General features: G+C 46.6%; 1 protein-coding gene across 1 annotated transcript; it reads left to right on the top strand.

The window, feature by feature from the left end:
* Positions 1 to 94: 94 nt before the first annotated feature.
* On the top strand, positions 95 to 16,793 carry EME2 (essential meiotic structure-specific endonuclease subunit 2). Its single transcript, XM_063934998.1, has 8 exons — positions 95 to 1,487; positions 2,325 to 2,461; positions 3,668 to 3,760; positions 4,311 to 4,423; positions 4,533 to 4,644; positions 14,720 to 14,835; positions 15,775 to 15,964; positions 16,359 to 16,793. The coding sequence occupies exons 1-8, from the start codon at positions 866 to 868 to the stop codon at positions 16,593 to 16,595; spliced, it is 1,620 nt and encodes a 539-aa protein (XP_063791068.1). The 5' UTR covers positions 95 to 865; the 3' UTR covers positions 16,596 to 16,793.
* The last annotated feature ends 636 nt before the right edge of the window (positions 16,794 to 17,429 follow it).

Below are 17,429 nucleotides of genomic sequence, written 5' to 3'. Positions count from 1 at the left end.
AAGCGGCGGCGCTGGGCTCACTGTCCTTCTTTTTTTTTTTTGTCCTAAACTTTATTTACAATGGGAAAATCCGGCCGGGAACACGCAACATGAGTGCTGGGAGAGAGCGAGAGGGAGGCGCCCAAAATAAAGATGGCCGCAAGTTGCGCCTGAGATATACGTTTTTGGTTGATGCTAGACTTTGTGGCGGAGAGGTGTCTTCTGCCGGCGCCATTTTGGTGAAGCCAATCAGTTAAAGGCCGCAGATCTGCCACCGGCTGTCTCCTCTATAGGGGCTTGTCATGGATATGTGCTGTGCCAGATAGAGATGCTGTGTCTGCTGGGGTATCAGATTGGCCACTATGCGGGACTAGTGGCATAACACAGTAAATGGGGTAAATCATGTATGTATGGTGCATACTTCTGAGCATGTCAGTGTAAGCAGATTTACGTGTGTATAGAAGCTTGCCACATTTCAGTCAGTGTGTGTAATACAGCATATACTGCAATTGTGGTACCGCTAGCGCCGTATAAGCATTGTGTGTATGTTAGAGCCTGTAATATTCTAGCTGTGGTCTATTTGATGTGTATGGCTATGGCAGCTACAGCAGAACTCGTCATGTACTAGGATTTGTCGTTTCCCCGACAACCTCACACCATGGCAATCTTGCACAGTGGTGTGTTATCCTTGGGTACGGCTGCATTGTCTCCCTGTAATCCTGAGCAGGAATCCCAACCAATAATGTTACCGGTGTCCTCCCTTATCTCCTAAATGGCTTCTACCTGTGTTCTGAACAGCCTGAATGTAATAGGCCTGGTTGGTACTTTTCAGCCGCCTGTGACTAAAGGTGTTGAATGAATTGTATTAGTATAGAGGAGGTTAGGTATGGAAGAGGAACAGGACAAAGGACCCGTTACTAGTTCCCCTAGAAAGCTACTGAAAAGGGCCAAAACATGGGAGATTTCGGATTCTGAGAACGAGGAAGAGTCACTTAGTGTCAATAAGGATCCTGAGCCACAAATAGAGGCTACAGAATCATCAAGAGGGGATGAGGAGGGTCTTCGTAGCAATGTAGGAGATGGGGAACTATTGCCGCCGGTGCTGGGGAGTCCTGGTGGAAACCCAGAAACAAAAGATCTACCGAGCGGTGACCAGGAGGGTTCAGGCCTTACACCAAGATCTAAAGACCCACCCGAACGCTCAGAGGAGGACAATGAAGATTCCCCTGTTGATGTAAATTTGTCCACCTTCTCCCTGCCTCTTCCCGGCCCCACCAGTCTCCATGCAGGGAGGAAAACAAAGAGGAGGAAGAGTCCTGAGGAACTGGAGGCTGAGCGGGAGCAGTTGGAGGAGAGGAAGAAGGAGAAAGAGGCCAAGAGGCAGGAGAATGAGAGAGTCCGCTCTCTGGAAAAGGCGGAGAAGGAGAAAAGAAAAGCTTCTGCGCTGGCGCTAAAGCTCCTGAGACCAGACCAGTGTGGAAAGTACATGACAGTCATCGTTGATGCAGGTAAGACATTTAAGTAGCTTGCATTGAGTTGCTCAGTTCTTAATGGGGTTTTCCACCTTCAAACAACTTTAATTTCTTGGCTTGCACTTTACGCTCAACAGTACCAGTGCAGCAATTTTCTCTTTATAGCCCTTAGATATAACCTAGCACGGCAGTGCTGTATGCAGAGGAAATTATTGTATCTACAGAGCAGTGCTGTGTCACATTCAAGGGCATATCAAATAAACACTCTGCCTTGGTGAAAAGCACAAAAAGGATCCCTGCTAATGATCTCTTTTAGTGGAAATTGCTGGGGGGGCACTAGCTAGCCAGATACATTAATGTTGTCAGAAACTTTAACCATGTCTTGTCTTGGTCTATGTAATGATTAAATCGTATGGGATATAGGTAAGCTGTGGATCTCTGTCCATGAAGGCATCAAAGGTGGTCAGGGCATGCTGTGACTTGTGGTTCCACCAATGCTGGAGAGCCACAGTCTCTCTCATTTGATGAGTTATCATACCGCATGCTGTTCTAGGTCAGGGCAGTATTCTGTACCATGCCTCCACTATAGCCTGTCCTGTCCAACACAACACGTAACCGTTGCTCGCAGACACTTGGAAGTGAGGTGGAGTGCTGACAGCTGTGTCGGTATTACTGACATTGCGTAGCTCAGTGACATCACTGTTGAGTCTTTCCTGTACATGGCTCATGCTCAGTCTGTAGGGATACCTACCCAGAGACCATTTATCACACCTTAGGTTACATTAGTCCAGTCTCACCACAGTTCCCACCACTAGCACGGAGCATCTGATCTGTTGGATGTTACTTACTGGGCATTTAACCCCGTCTCCACAGGCCTCCTCCAGGACGCGGGCTCAGAAGATGTACTGGAAGCCTTGCAGACGGCTGAGTATAATTACTCCATCGTGCCACAGTCTGTGCCGTGGAGCATCGCCTGGAAGAGAGAGATGCCTGGAGACTGGACATGTGTAGTAAGTTGTGCCCTGAAGCCTGGTGAGAACACAGACAATCGATGCACTGGTAGCCGGTGATGTCGTAATGACTCTTATTGACTATTTTTAATGAGTTGTCTCTAATGAACAGGTCTTATGACTATTGATGCAGTGTGTACCGTGTAATGTATGATGTGTACAATGCCACTTTGCCAGGCTGAATGCAGGAACAAGGGCACAAGCATTGGGAGGGAGAGAGTGGCAAAGGAAGCGTTACTCTGGTGTGTGGTAGAGTACAGAGACCGACTAACACTCTACAGGGTTCTGGACAAACCACTCCTGTTAAAATGAGTTAGATTAATCCGGGCTCTTTAGTACCCACCATAAATCCTGATGGATGGTCCGTCTCCGCAGTATAGCACAGAGCATTAGAAGGAGATAAATAGCAGTACAAGTGTTGGAAATGGCGCTTGCAGAGGGGGAACACAGAGTAGAGAGAGTAAATGGGACAAATAGAGAGAGGCGGAAGTGATAAGGGGACAGGGAGAGCTAGAGGACGCCAAGCCGTGATGAGAAATGTCAGTGTTACAAAGTATCCTCCCAGAGCGCTCTTGTCCCTGTAATAGACGTTGTGTATAAGCCATAGTTTAGGGGGGGGTGGCCTAATGCAAAGGGATGAATAACCTCATCGGAGTGGATTATGATGTCATTGTACGCATGGCCAAGTTTGGTAAATTAACCAGGGGGGTCAGAGCCCCTGAAATGGTACACAGCCAGGACCATGGGATCACATAATACTGTATTTAACATATACACACTCTGTGCTAGGCACAGCTAAAGCCAGAAACTGTTTAAGGTTAGTGTTCCTTTAAGGCACGGAATAATATTTGGAGATACTAGAGGCAGTAATTATTTGGTTGGATGTTAAATAACTTTCTGTGACCTCGTATTCTGTTTAAATACACAATAAGCTGCTGTTGCCAGTCCCTAGGTGTCCTGTGTTACAGTAGTGTTGCCGATCCCTAAATGTCCTGTTTTGCGTTTCTGATTCCAAGATGCTCTGTGTTGCGTTGCTGATCCCTAGATGCTCTGTGTTGCGTTGCTGATCCCTAGATGCTCTGTGTTGCGTTGCTGATCCCTAGATGCTCTGTGTTGCTGATCCCTAGATGCTCTGTGTTGCGTTGCTGATCCCTAGATGCTCTGTGTTACGTTGCTGATCCCTAGATGCCTTGTGTTGTGTTGCAGGAGGGTCTGGAGTTGTGTAAAGCGGAAGAAGATGAGCTGATGATTCTGGTGGAGCCTGGAGATTTTCTCACGAGTGTTCGCTGTCACGTGCAGGTAAATGGGGAGCTGTGGGGAACGCACAGGATTAGCTGTGTAACATCTGCACCGTGTCACTGTACACATGGGGATAGAGTGCAGGATATTCAGACCTCAGTTACTGCAGACAGAGAGACGGTAAAAGCGAATGCTGTGCATGGTATAATACCTTTTGCATGTTTCGAGAGTGGTGTATGTACTGTAAGGGTGAATGTGGGAAGTCGCACAACCATTCCCTGAAGCATAAGTGAGAAGACACACAGATCAGACATTCATTATGTATGTGGGTGCCTTATATTATATATGTGCTTTGTATGTGTTGGCCTGCTTATATTACCAGTAATAGCCACCATACAGACCCTGTAGTGCCGCAATAGATACAGCCATGATCTAGTGTATTGTATAGAGCGCTGCCAGCTGCCATCTAAGTCATTGGAAAGTGTATGGAATTATATAGGAGAAAATGTGATGTAGGTTTAGTGCAACCAATATGCACTAGTGTGGTGTAGACCCGTGATGCTTGTACAGAACATTGCGTTATAACGCAAATATTCCATGTGCGTTGCAGGCACCTGTAACCTCCAGGTATACGGAGACCCCAGCCTCTGTATTTGCTATGGCCAACAAATACCCTGGAAAGAAGATCACCCTGGTTCTGTTGGGGCTCCGTGACTATCGTAGGTAAATGCTATTAAGTTCTTATTTACATTACTGGGAGCTTAAAATGTTAATGTAGGGGTATTTCATAAATGTCTGGATCTCTTTAGTAGATGTCTCTTTGGATGTGCAGGTGTCAAAGACTGTCTCGCAGAATGGAGAGACACTCGCCAAAGGCCAGAGATGGGTGTGGCTGGGAGGACGGCCAATCGGAAAGTCCTGTTACCAGGCAGCAGATAGATGAGGTCAGATGGATAAGTTGCGTTACTATATATCATCAGCTACATAAGTCTCATACAGGCCATGTGATGTAACATAGTATCCAAGGTTGAAAAAAGACAATTGTCCATCGAGTTCAACCTATTTGTGGTCTCCTATGCACGATTATTTTGTAGAAAATTTTGACTGAAGTTGATGACTGCTGTTACGTTTTACCCCTCTTTTTTATAATAACCATAGTGCGTGACTATGCCCCGTTACCCTGGATATCCTTATCCATTAGGAATTTATCTAACCCATTCTTAAAGGTGTGAGTCTGCCATTACAACTCCCTCGGGCAGGGAATTCCAAACACGTATCGTCCTTACCGTAAAAAAGCCTTTACGCCGTATTTTGCGGAATCTCCTCTCCTCTAACCTGAGCGAGTGTCCATGAGTTCTCTGTGTTGATCTAACCAAAAACAGGTCTTGCGCAAGATCTGTATAATGTCCCCTTATATATTTGTAAATGTTGATCATGTCCCCTCTTAATCTCCTCTTTTCTCTAACGTCCTAAGTGGATGCTGGGGACTCCGTAAGGACCATGGGGAATAGCGGCTCCGCAGGAGACTGGGCACATCTAAAGAAAGCTTTAGGACTAACTGGTGTGCACTGGCTCCTCCCCCTATGACCCTCCTCCAAGCCTCAGTTAGATTTCTGTGCCCGACTAGAAGGGTGCACACTAGGGGCTCTCCTGAGCTTCTTAGTGAAAGTTTTAGTTTAGGTTTGTTATTTTCAGTGAGACCTGCTGGCAACAGGCTCACTGCATCGTGGGACTAAGGGGAGAAGAAGCGAACTCACCTGACTGCAGAGTGGATTGGGCTTCTTGGCTACTGGACATTAGCTCCAGAGGGACGATCACAGGTTCAGCCTGGATGGGTCCCGGAGCCGCGCCGCCGGCCCCCTTACAGAGGCAGAAGAGCGAAGAGGTCCGGAAAAATCGGCGGCAGAAGACGTTCCTGTCTTCTTCAATAAGGTAGCGCACAGCACTGCAGCTGTGCGCCATTGCTCTCAGCACACTTCACACTCCGGTCACTGAGGGTGCAGGGCGCTGGGGGGGAGCGCCCTGAGACGCAATACAACATGTTTAAACCTTATATGGCTAAAGAAATACATCACATATAGCTCCTGGGCTATATGGATGCATTTCACCCCTGCCAGTTTTCCTAAAAAAAGCGGGAGAAAAGGCCGCCGTGAAGGGGCCGGAGCCTATCTCCTCAGCACACAAGCGCCATTTTCCCTCACAGCTCCGTTGGAGGGAAGCTCCCTGGCTCTCCCCTGCAGTCACTACACTACAGAAAGGGTTAAAAAAGAGAGGGGGGCACTAATTAGGCGCAGTATTAACTATACAGCAGCTATAAGGGGAAAAACACTTATATAAGGTTATCCCTGTATATATATAGCGCTCTGGTGTGTGCTGGCAAACTCTCCCTCTGTCTCCCCAAAGGGCTAGTGGGGTCCTGTCCTCTATCAGAGCATTCCCTGTGTGTGTGCTGTGTGTCGGTACGTTTGTGTCGACATGTATGAGGAGAAAAATGATGTGGAGACGGAGCAGAGTGTCTGTAACAGTGATGTCACCACCTAGGGGGTCGACACCTGAGTGGATGTACTGTTGAAAATTACGTGACAGTGTCAGCTCTGTATAAAAAAAAACAGTGGTTGACATGAGACAGCCGGCTACTCAGCTTGTGCCTGTCCAGACGTCTCATAGGCCGTCAGGGGCTTTAAAGCGCCCGTTACCTCAGATGGCAGATACAGACGCCGACACGGATACTGAATCCTGTGTCGACGGTGAAGAGACAACCGTGATTTCCAGTAGGGCCACGCGTTACATGATTGAGACAATGGAAAATGTTTTATACATTTCTGATAATACGAGTACCACCAAAAAGGGGTATTATGTTCGGTGAGGGAAAAACTACCTGTAGTTTTCCTGAATCTGAGAAATAAAATGTGTGATGATGCGTGGGTTTCCCCCCGATAACAATTGATAATTTCTTAAAAAATGGCTGTATACCCTTTCCCGCCAGAGGTTAGGGTGCGTTGGGAAACACCCCCTAGGGGGGATAAGGCGCTCACACGCTTGTAAGAACAAGGGCTCTACCCTCTCATGAGATGGCCGCCCTTAAGGATCCTGCTGATAGAAAGCAGGAGGTTATCCAAAAATGTATTCACACACGTACTGGTGTTATACTGCGACCAGCAATCGCCTCAGCCTGGAGGTGCAGTGCTGGGTTGGCATGGTCGGATTCCCTGACTGGAAATATTAATATCCTAGATAAGGATAGTATATTATTGCCTATAGAGCATTTAAAAGATGCATTTCTATATATGCAGGATGCACAGCGGAATAATTGCCGACTGGCATCAAGTATAAGTGCGTTGTCCAATTCTACCAGTAAAATGGTCAGGTGATGCGGATTCCAAACGGCATTTGGAAGTATTGCCTTTGAAAGGGGACATTTGGGGTCAGTCTTTTAGACCTGGTGGCCATGGCAACAACTGGGAAATCCACGTTTGTACCCCAGGTCGCCTCTCAAAATAAGACGCCGTATTATCAGGCGCAGTCCTTTGTTGGCAAGCGGACAAAAGGTTCCTCTTTTCTGCTCGTGACAGAGGGAGAGGAAAAAAGGCTGAAGAGATTACCCAGTTCCCAGGAACAGAAATCCTTTCCCGCCTCTGCAAAGCCCTCAGTATGACGCTAGGGCCTTACAAGCTCAGGCACGGTGGGGGCCCGTTCTCAATGAATTTCAGTGCGCAGTGGGCTCACTCGCAAGTAGACCCCTGGATCCTTCAGGTAATATCTCAAGGGTACATATTGAAATTCGAGACGTCTCCCCCTCGCCGTTTCCAAAGGTCGGCTTTACCGACGTCTCCCTCTGACAGGGAGGCAGTTTTGGAAGCCATTCACAAGCTGTATTCCCAGCAGGTGATAATCAAGGTACCCCTCCTGCAACAGGGAACGGGGTATTATTCCACACTATTGTGGTACCGAAGCCAGACGGCTCGGTGAGACTGATTCTAAATCTAAAATCTTTGAACACTTACATACAGAGGTTCAAATTCAAGATTGAGTCACTCAGAGCAGTGATTGCGAACCTGGAAGAAGGGGACTACATGATGTCTCGGGACATCAAGGATGCTTACCTTCATGTCAAAATTTACCCTTCTCACCAAGGGTACCTCAGGTTATGGTACAGAACTGTCACTGTCAGTTCAGACGCTGCCGTAGGGATGGTCCACGACACCCCGGGTCTTTACCAAGGTAATGGCCGAAATGATATCCCTTCGAAGGAAGGGAATTTTAGTTATCCCTTACTTGGACGATTCCCTGATAAGGGTAAGATCCAGGGAACAGTTGGAAGTCGGTGTAGCACTATCTCAGGTAGTGTTGAGGCAGCACGATTGGATTCTCAATATTCCAAAATCGCAGCTGGTTCCGACGACTTGTCTTCTGTTTCCTAGGGATGTTCCTGGACACAGTCCATAAAAAAAAAAAAAAAAGGTGTTTCTCCCGGAAGAGAAAGCCAGGGAGTTATCCGAGCTAGTCAGGAACCTCCTAAACTCGAACCAAGTCTCAGTGCATCAATGCACAAGGGTTCTGGGTAAAAATGGTGGCTTCCTACGAAGCGATCCCATTCGTTAGATTCCACGCAAGAACTTTCCAGTGGAACCTACTGGACAAATGGTCCGGGTCGCATTTTCAGATGCATCAGCGGATAACCCTGTCACCAAGGACAAGGGTATCCATCCTGTGGTGGTTGCAGAGTGCTCATCTTCTAGAGGGCCGCAGATTCGGCATTCAGGACTGGGTCCTGGTGACCACGGATGCCAGCCTGCGAGGCTGGGGAGCAGTCACACAGGGAAGGAATATCCAGGGCTTAGGGTCAAGCCTGGATACATCACTTCACATAAATATCCTGAAGCTAAGGGCCATTTACAATGCTCTAAGCTTAGCAAGACCTCTGCTTCAAGGTCAGCCGGTATTGATCCAGTCGGACAACATCATGGCAGTCACCCACGTAAACAGACAGGGTGGCACAAGAAGCAGGAGGGCAATGGCAGAAGCTGCAGGGATTCTTCGCTGGGCGGAAAATCATGTGATAGCACTGTCAACAGTATTCATTCCGGGAGTGGACAACTGGGAAGCAGACTTCCTCAGCACGACCTCCACCCGGGAGAGTGGGGACTTCACCCAGAAGTCGTCCACATGATTAAAAAACTCGACAGGTATTGCGCCAGGTCAAGAGACCCTCAGGCAATAGTTGTAGACGCTCTGGTAACACCGTGGGTGTACCAGTCAGTGTAGGTGTTCCCTCCTCTGCCTCTCATACCCAAGGTACTGAGATTGATAAGATGGAGAGGAGAAAGCACTATATTCGTGGCTCCGGATTGGCCAAGAAGGACTTGGTAACCGGAACTTCAAGAGATGCTCACGGAGGATCCGTGGCCTCTACCTCTACGAAAGGACCTGCACCAGCAAGGACCCTGTCTGTTCCAAGACTTACCGCGGCTGCGTTTGACGGCATGGCGGTTGAACGCCGGATCCTGAAGGAAAAAAGGCATTCCGGATGAAGTCATCCCTATCCTGATCAAAGCCAGGAAGGATGTAACCGCAAAAACATTATCACCGCAATTGGCGAAAATATGTTGCGTGGTGCGAGGCCAGTAAGGCCCGACGGAGGAAATTCAACTGGGTCGATTCCTACATTTCCTGCAAACAGGAGTGTCTATGGGCCTGAAATTGGGGTCCATTAAGGTTCAAATTTCGGCCCTGTCAATTTTCTTCCAAAAAGAACTAGCTTCAGTCCCTGAAGTTCAGACGTTTGTAAAAGGGGTACTGCATATACAGCCTCCTTTTGTGCCTCCAGTGGCACTTTGGGATCTCGATGTAGTTTTTGGTTCCAAAAGTCACATTGGTTTGAACCACTTAAATCTGTGGAGTTAAAATATCTCACATGGAAAGTGGTCATGCTGTTGGCCCTGGCCTGGGCCAGGCGCGTGTCAGAATTGGCGGCTTTATCCTGAAAAAGCCCTTATCTGATTTTCCATTCGGACAGGGCGGAATTGAGGACTCGTCCTCAGTTTCTCCCTAAGGTGGTTTCAGCGTCTCACCTGAACCAACCTATTGGTGGTGCCTGCGGCTACTAGGGACTTGGAGGCCTCCAAGTTGCTAGACGTTGTCAGTGCCCTGAAAATATATGTTTCCAGGACGGCTGGAGTCAGGAAATCTGACTCGCTGTTTATCCTGTGTGCACCCAACAAGCTGGGTGCTCCTGCTTCTAAGCAGACTATTGCTCGTTGGATTTGTAGTACAATTCAGCTTGCACATTCTGTGGCAGGCCTGCCACAGCCAAAATCTGTTAAAGCCCATTCCACAAGGGAGGTGGGCTCATCTTGGGCGGCTGCCCGAGGGGTCTCGGCTTTACAACTTTGCCGAGCAGCTACTTGGTCAGGAGAAAATACGTTTGTAAAAGTCTACAAAATTGATATCCTGGCTGAGGAGGACCTGGAGTTCTCTCATTTGGTGCTGCAGAGTCATCCGCACTCTCCCGCCCGTTTGGGAGCTTTGGTATAATCCCCATGGTCCTTACAGAGTCCCCAGCATCCACTTAGGACGTTAGAGAAAATAAGAATTTACTTACCGATAATTCTATTTCTCATAGTCCGTAGTGGATGCTGGGCGCCCATCCCAAGTGCGGATTGTCTGCAATACTTGTACATAGTTATTGTTACAAAAATCGGGTTATTATTGTTGTGAGCCATCTTTCAGAGGCTCCTCTGTTATCATGCTGTTAACTGGGTTCAGATCACAGGTTATACGGTGTGATTGGTGTGGCTGGTATGAGTCTTACCCGGGATTCAAAATCCTTCCTTATTGTGTACGCTCGTCCGGGCACAGTATCCTAACTGAGGCTTGGAGGAGGGTCATAGGGGGAGGAGCCAGTGCACACCAGTTAGTCCTAAAGCTTTCTTTAGATGTGCCCAGTCTCCTGCGGAGCCGCTATTCCCCATGGTCCTTACGGAGTCCCCAGCATCCACTACGGACTATGAGAAATAGAATTATCGGTAAGTAAATTCTTATTTTCCAGTGTAAACATGCCTAGTCTTGCAAGCCTTTCCTCGTATTCCAGCGTCTCCATACCCTTAATAAGTTTGTTCGTCCGCCTTTGAACCTTTTCTAGCTCCAGGATATCCTTTTTGTAGTAAGGTGCCCAGAATTGTACACAGTATTCAAGGTGTGGCCTCACAAGTGATTTATATAACGGGAGTATAATACTCTCGTCCCTAGCATCAATTCCCCGTTTTATGCATGCTAATATCTTATTAGCCTTCTTTGCTGCAGTCCTACTTTGGGTACTACTGCTTAGTTTGCTCTCTATGAGGACACCTAAGTCCTTTTCCAGTACAGAATCCCCTAATTTTACCCCATTTAGTAGGTAGGTGTTATTTTTGTTCTTGTTACTACAGTGCATTACCTTACACTTGTCTGTATTGAAGCGCATTCTACATTTCGCTGCCCAAGCTTCTAATTTAACTAAGTCGCTCTGAAGCGACTCAGCATCCCCCTCCACATTTATAACTTTACACAATTTGGTATCATCTGCGAAAATTGACACCATGCTCTCTAGACCTTCTGTTAGGTCGTTAATAAAAATATTGAACAATAGCGGTCCTAATACAGAGCCTTGCGGCACACCACTTAGCACTTCAGTCCAAGTTGAAAAAGATCCATTAACCACAACGCGCTGCTCCCTATTATCTAACCAGTTTTTGACCCAAATGCATATTGTGCTTCCTAGCCCTGATTCTTGTAGCTTGTAGATAAGTCTCATGTGTGGTACAGCGTCGAATGCTTTGGCAAAATCTAAAAAGATTACATCCACCTCTTTACCCTGTTCTAGGTTTGCGCTTACTGTTTCATAAAAGCCAAGTAAATTGGTTTGACAGGATCTGTCCTTCATAAACCCATGTTGATTCCTTTTAATGGCCTTAATGACTTCAAGGAACTTCTGAATACTGGTGGTCATTCCGAGTTGTTCGCTCTGTATTTTTTTTCGCATCGCAGCGATTTTCCGCTTACTGCGCATGCGCAATGTTCGCACTGCGACTGCGCCAAGTAAATTTGCTATGCAGTTAGGAATTTTACTCGCTGCTTTTTCATCGTTCTGGTGATCGTAATGTGATTGACAGGAAGTGGGTGTTACTGGGCGGAAACTGGCCATTTTATGGGTGTGTGTGAAAAAACGCTACAGTTTCTGGGAAAACGCGGGAGTGGCCGGAGAAACGGAGGAGTGTCTGGGCGAATGCTGGGTGTGTTTGTGACGTCAAACCAGGAACGACAAGCACTGAACTGATCGCAGATGCCGAGTAAGTCTGGAGCTACTCAGAAACTGCTAAGAGAGGTCTAATCGCAATATTGCGAATACGTCGTTCGCAATTTTAAGAAGCTAAGATTCACTCCCAGTAGGCGGCAGCTTAGCGTGAGCAAATCTGCTAAAAGCAGCTTGCGAGCGAACAACTCGGAATGAGGGCCACTATCTCTTAGAATACTTTCCAATACTTTCCCCACTATAGATGTAAGACTAACTGGTCTATAATTACCTGGTTCAGCTTTACTTCCCTTTTTGAATATAGGCACTACTTCCGCTATACGCCAGTCTTTGGGAACCATACCTAATATTACTGAATCCTTAAAGATCAAAAATAGCGGTTTTGCAAGTTCAGAGTGAAGCTCCATTAGAACCCTTGGGTGAATACCATCGGGACCTGGTGACTTATCAATCTTTAAATGTTTTAATCGTTCACAGACTACTTCCTCGCATAAATAAGTACCTATCAGTGGGATATTCTCATTATTGAGATTATGTGTTAGTCCCTGAATTGGGTCCTCTCTAGTAAATACTGTTTGAAAAAAACTCATTTAGTGTGTCCGCTATGTCATTATCATTTCTGCTTAAGACTCCCGACTTCTCTTTTAAAGGGCCTATACTCTCCTTCTTTAATCTCTTGCTATTAATGTATTTAAAGAATTTTTGGGGATTCGCTTTGCTTTCCTTTGCTACTAGTTTTTCAGTTTCTACTTTAGCCGCTCTTATTTCCTTTTTGCATATTTTGTTACATTCCTTATAGTGCTGAAATGACTCTGCTTCCCCGTCAGATTTGTATTTTTTAAATGCTCTCCTTTTCTTGCCGAGAAATTCCTTTATGTTTTTGTTAAACCACATCGGTTTATGATTTTTATTCCTTTTTTTTTTTTTTTTTTTTTTGCTGCTCGTAGGAATAAATTTGAGTGTATTTTTAGCTAGCAGGAATTTTAGTACCTCCCATTTCTCCGTAGTATTTTTTTCCTAAAAACAAACCTTCCCATTCAATATCCCTGAAAAATACCCTCATCTTTTCAAAATTCGCTTTGCTAAAGTTTAGAGTCCTAGTTGAGCCAGTATAGGGCTGTTTATGAAAACGGATATTGAATGTGACCATATTGTGGTCGCTGTTTACTATGGGTTCCCCTACTATAATACCTGATACCAAATCCCCATTGTTTGTTAATACCAGGTCTAAGATTTCATTGTACCTAGTTGGTTCCTCAATTAGTTGAACTAAGTAGTTATCATTAAGTGTGTTTAAAAACATATTGCCCCTAGCAGTATCACATGAATCGTTTTTACAGTTTATCTCTGGATAGTTAAAATCTCCCATCACTACCATGTCTCCTACTCCTGCTGCTCTTTCAATTTGCTTTAGTAACAATTCATCATCAGATACATTAATACCTGGCGGCCTATAGCATACACCCAATACTAACTTTTTTATTCTTTTTTCCCCGGATGCAATTTCTACCCATAATGTCTCGACAGTGTCTACAGTCCCCTCCTGAATATCTTCCCGTATATCGGGTTTTAAAAACGGCTTTACGTAAAGACACACCCCTCCACCCTTTTTATTTAGTCTGTCTCTCCTAAACAGTGTATAGCCCTCTAGATTGACTGTCCAATCATGAGATTCATCCCACCAAGTTTCAGTAATGCCTATAATATCATACTGTTTGCTTGGTGCAAGTACTTCTTGTTCGCCCTGTTTACCAGTAATGCTTCTAGCGTTTACATTCATACAACTACGATAAGTATTTTCCCTTGCGTTAGGGACATCTTTCACCTTATGTAGCAATGATGACCTGTAATCGACATTGGTTAGTGCTTTAGTAAAATTTATTTTAGTACCCATGTTAGTAACCTTACCGCCTGCTCTTACCCTCCCCCCAACTTCTCCCCCATTTCGTTTACTACCGCCATCCCCACTATTCTCACTGCATGACCCGTAGTTTCTAGATAAACCCTCCCCCCAGGCTCCTAGTTTAAAATCTCCTCCAACCTTCTAACCATCCTCCGCCCCCCCCCCCCCCCCCCCCCCCCCAGCACCGCTGCCCCCTCCTCAGTCAGGTGTAATCCGTCACGACAAAAAAGATGGCGCCTGACTGAGAAGTCCGCCCAGTGTTCCAGGAACACAAACCCCTCTTTCCGGCACCAATCCCTAAACCACACATTTCCCTCCCTAATCTCCCTCTGCTTCCCTGGACTAGCGCGTGGCACGGGTAATATTTAGGAGAATATTACCGTAGATGTCCTTGCCTTAAATTTCTTTCCTAAGTCCCTATAGTCTTTCTTAAGGACATCCCACCTTCCGCTAACTTTGTTATTAGTGCCAACGTGCACCAAGACCGTCGGGTCTTTCCCAGCCCCTCCCAACAATCTATCTACCCAGTCCGCGATGGGCCGTACCCGAGCACCCGGGAGACAACAGACCATGTGTGGTGCCTTTCTGTACCATATCATCGTACTATATACCCATCATTATAGACCTCGGACAAGTTCATCTGCCCGCTTTGATCAGATAATTTCCTTACTATGTTGCTCATGGGTAATGCTTGTCTTGCTCTGTTCCTCGCTGCTTTCACTAACATCCCTGCGTGTATTACATCTATCCATGTAGCTGTTTCATAGCCTATTCATGTAATGCTAGAACTCTGTCTGATACATAATGCTGTCTCTTGGGAGGCCAGGCCCTTGTCTATTTGCAGCTTCATCAGGAGACTGGAGTCCTATACCTGGACACGTGGAAAGAACTCGGACAACACGTATGTGCCATGACGAAGAGTCTGGCTCAGCGTCCGTTCCGGTGAGTTTGAGGGAGAATCGGTGCAGGCTGACACCACCCGCTCTCCCTGTGTATCCTGGACGGTCGCCTGCCGGCCTCGCTCCGATCCTGCGCTTCTCTCTCGCCCTGCTGCGAGACTCTACTCCTTTCCCTTAAGATAAGTAGATGGGTACACCAAGCAGCATTGCAGGAGCTGTCCAGCAGTGGTCGCTAGTCACAGTGAGTGCTTGGTTCCTATTTAGCGAGCCAGGCATTGGCGTCCAGGGGTAATTGATGTACGACAGTGGGGTATTTTGGGAGGTTATAAAGGCACTTGCCTCCCTGAAGGTGGTAAGTGCCTTGCTGTGAGTGGAGATAGATATATAGATTTACATATATATACTATATAGATATATAGATGTGCAGCGGTTAATACCCTCCCCTGCACGTCACTTCCGGTTCACGGCATGCCGTGCTGCTTGGATGTAACGCAGCTGATGTCCACGTGTGACGGGGAACAGGTGAGACAGCTTACAGGTAAGTATTTCACACACTATTTAATGCACTCATGGGCTAAGCTTTTCAGGCACATGTCACTTTGGAACCAGACACTGCGGATGGCAGTGTACAGCACCATGTCACTTTATCTATTCCCATGATGAAGATAGTCGAAACAGCTGTCGGAATGATAAGTACTCATTGATCTATTCATGCTGCTACCATCATGTGTGCTATATGCTTGTTGCCTTTTTAAATGATTTTTCTGGACAAGTAAAACTTCTTTTTTTGCATCTAAGCTGTGTGCTGGTATTTCTGGGTACAATCACCTGTGTGGTTATTCTTGGATTTTTTCTATATGATTACACCAACCGTGCACCAGCGTTTTCTAAATGATAAGTGAGAAGCGGCTGCTTTTGTGGATTTGTTTGTACTATATAGATATATATATAATAAATATATCTCTGTTGTCTCTGTCTGCAGGATGCACTGGGAGGCCCAGACGTACTCTTTCTGCACCTCGGCGGGGAGCTGGCGCGGATGGGGACCCCGGGGATCGCTCACAGGTTTACCCCTGGCTTGGAGGAGACAGATCCAGCAGTTCAACAGAGTCAGTCCGGCAATGGCTGCATCCATAACAGAGGCCTATCCTTCTCCTCAGCTCCTCATGCAGGTCAGCATCCCTGAGAAGTTCCAGTAAGACTACCTGGGCCATGTATGCCATGGTGCGACAGGAGCAACGTGGATTGCACATCTCCCATGCATGGCCCGCTGGTGTGGTGGTCAGGCAGCCATTGAGAGCTGTGAGGAGGGGATCTTCCCCACTGCTCCCACTGAGCAACTGCTCCATCAGGCATTGCCAACCTCTGTCCCCACACACTAACGGAGCAGGTTTTAGTGATACGCAGGCTTCAGCACAGATGGTTAAATCAAAATAACTGAGGTACTATTTTAGTAACCTGTGCTCAAGCATGGATATCACTAAAACCTGGACTGTTGGTCTATGAATGTCTAAGCATCCTGCTTTAATAGCTGTAACTGTGTCACCCCCACCCCTCTGTGTCCAGGCTTATGCGGAGTGTAGTACTGAGCGTCAGCGACAATCCCTCCTCTGTGACCTGCGTGTGCCGCGTAATGCACGAGCCGCTGAAGATGCTGATGACCCCGATGAGCAGGTCCGTGTCGAACTAGATGTTGACCAAGCCCCGGACAAAGAGAGGCGCATTGGCCCTGACTTGTCACGACGCATCTGGCTCTTCATGACGGCAACAAATCCTGAACTGGTTTTGGACTTGACCTCCTAGCGCATGAACTCCTACATTGGTTTCTTGAAACTGGTCTTCCCGTTATGCAGGCTGGACATCTGACGGACATCTCTATTGAAGACTGCATGTGTGCGGCTTTAAGATGTCTTATATTTGGTGCTCAAATGCTGTTTACAGTAAGGAGACTCCCATTCAGTCCCTCCGATTAAAAGGATTAAAACTGCTGGAACTGTTCAATATTTGCGTTTATTCTTCCTCTTTTGTCTTGACAAGGTGCCACCACATTCAGCAGTGGTGTACAGTGGGGAAATACGTCACAGTACATCAACAGTAGAGGTTCAAGTAAAATGCAGAACATAAGAAGCATAAATACAATATAACCAACAAGTATAAGAATGAATACACAATAGGCATGGTACAGAAGAAACCTAAAGGGATCCGTTATTCAAAGCCACCGATCCTCTGTGACTTTGAGGGCTGGATTTAAAGGGCAGATTAGCAATGCTTTTTTATTTGTGTGCATTACTATTGCTCTGTAAAATCCAGTAGGACTCTGGAAGTTGTACTAAGAACTGGACCGCATTCTCTATCAGGCCCATCCTAGGTACCCGAAAAGGTTATAATGATGTTCAAGTCCAATGGCTGCAGATAAACAGATGGCATGATGGGGTTCTTTCCCATGCCCCTTGGTTACTGCACTTTGTTGGCCGCAGCCCCTAAGGTATTTAACATAAACATACGCCGGTTTTGTCAGCGCCTTGCAAGTTACAGGGAAAGGTTCAAACAGTGCATGGATGGCCATCTGATGTAAATGAGCTCCCCATCTCTTCCTCTTACCTTTTGCAGCTGACACGAGGAAATGCTGGCCTTACT

This window comes from Pseudophryne corroboree, chromosome 7 (assembly GCF_028390025.1).
Source record: "Pseudophryne corroboree isolate aPseCor3 chromosome 7, aPseCor3.hap2, whole genome shotgun sequence".
Classification (NCBI taxonomy): domain Eukaryota; kingdom Metazoa; phylum Chordata; class Amphibia; order Anura; family Myobatrachidae; genus Pseudophryne; species Pseudophryne corroboree.
The sequence above is the reverse complement of the archived record's forward strand: the minus strand, read 5'-3'. Positions and strand labels throughout refer to the sequence as shown.

What these genes read in the sequence shown, in the direction of transcription:
- EME2 (XM_063934998.1), top strand. Translation starts at nt 866, where the DNA reads ATGGAAGAGGAACAGGACAAAGGACCCGTTACTAGTTCCCCTAGAAAG. An exon ending in GACAGTCATCGTTGATGCAG is followed by an intron (nt 1,488 to 2,324) that starts GTAAGACATTTA and finishes CCGTCTCCACAG; the next exon opens with GCCTCCTCCAGGACGCGGGC. An exon ending in GTGTTCGCTGTCACGTGCAG is followed by an intron (nt 3,761 to 4,310) that starts GTAAATGGGGAG and finishes TGTGCGTTGCAG; the next exon opens with GCACCTGTAACCTCCAGGTA.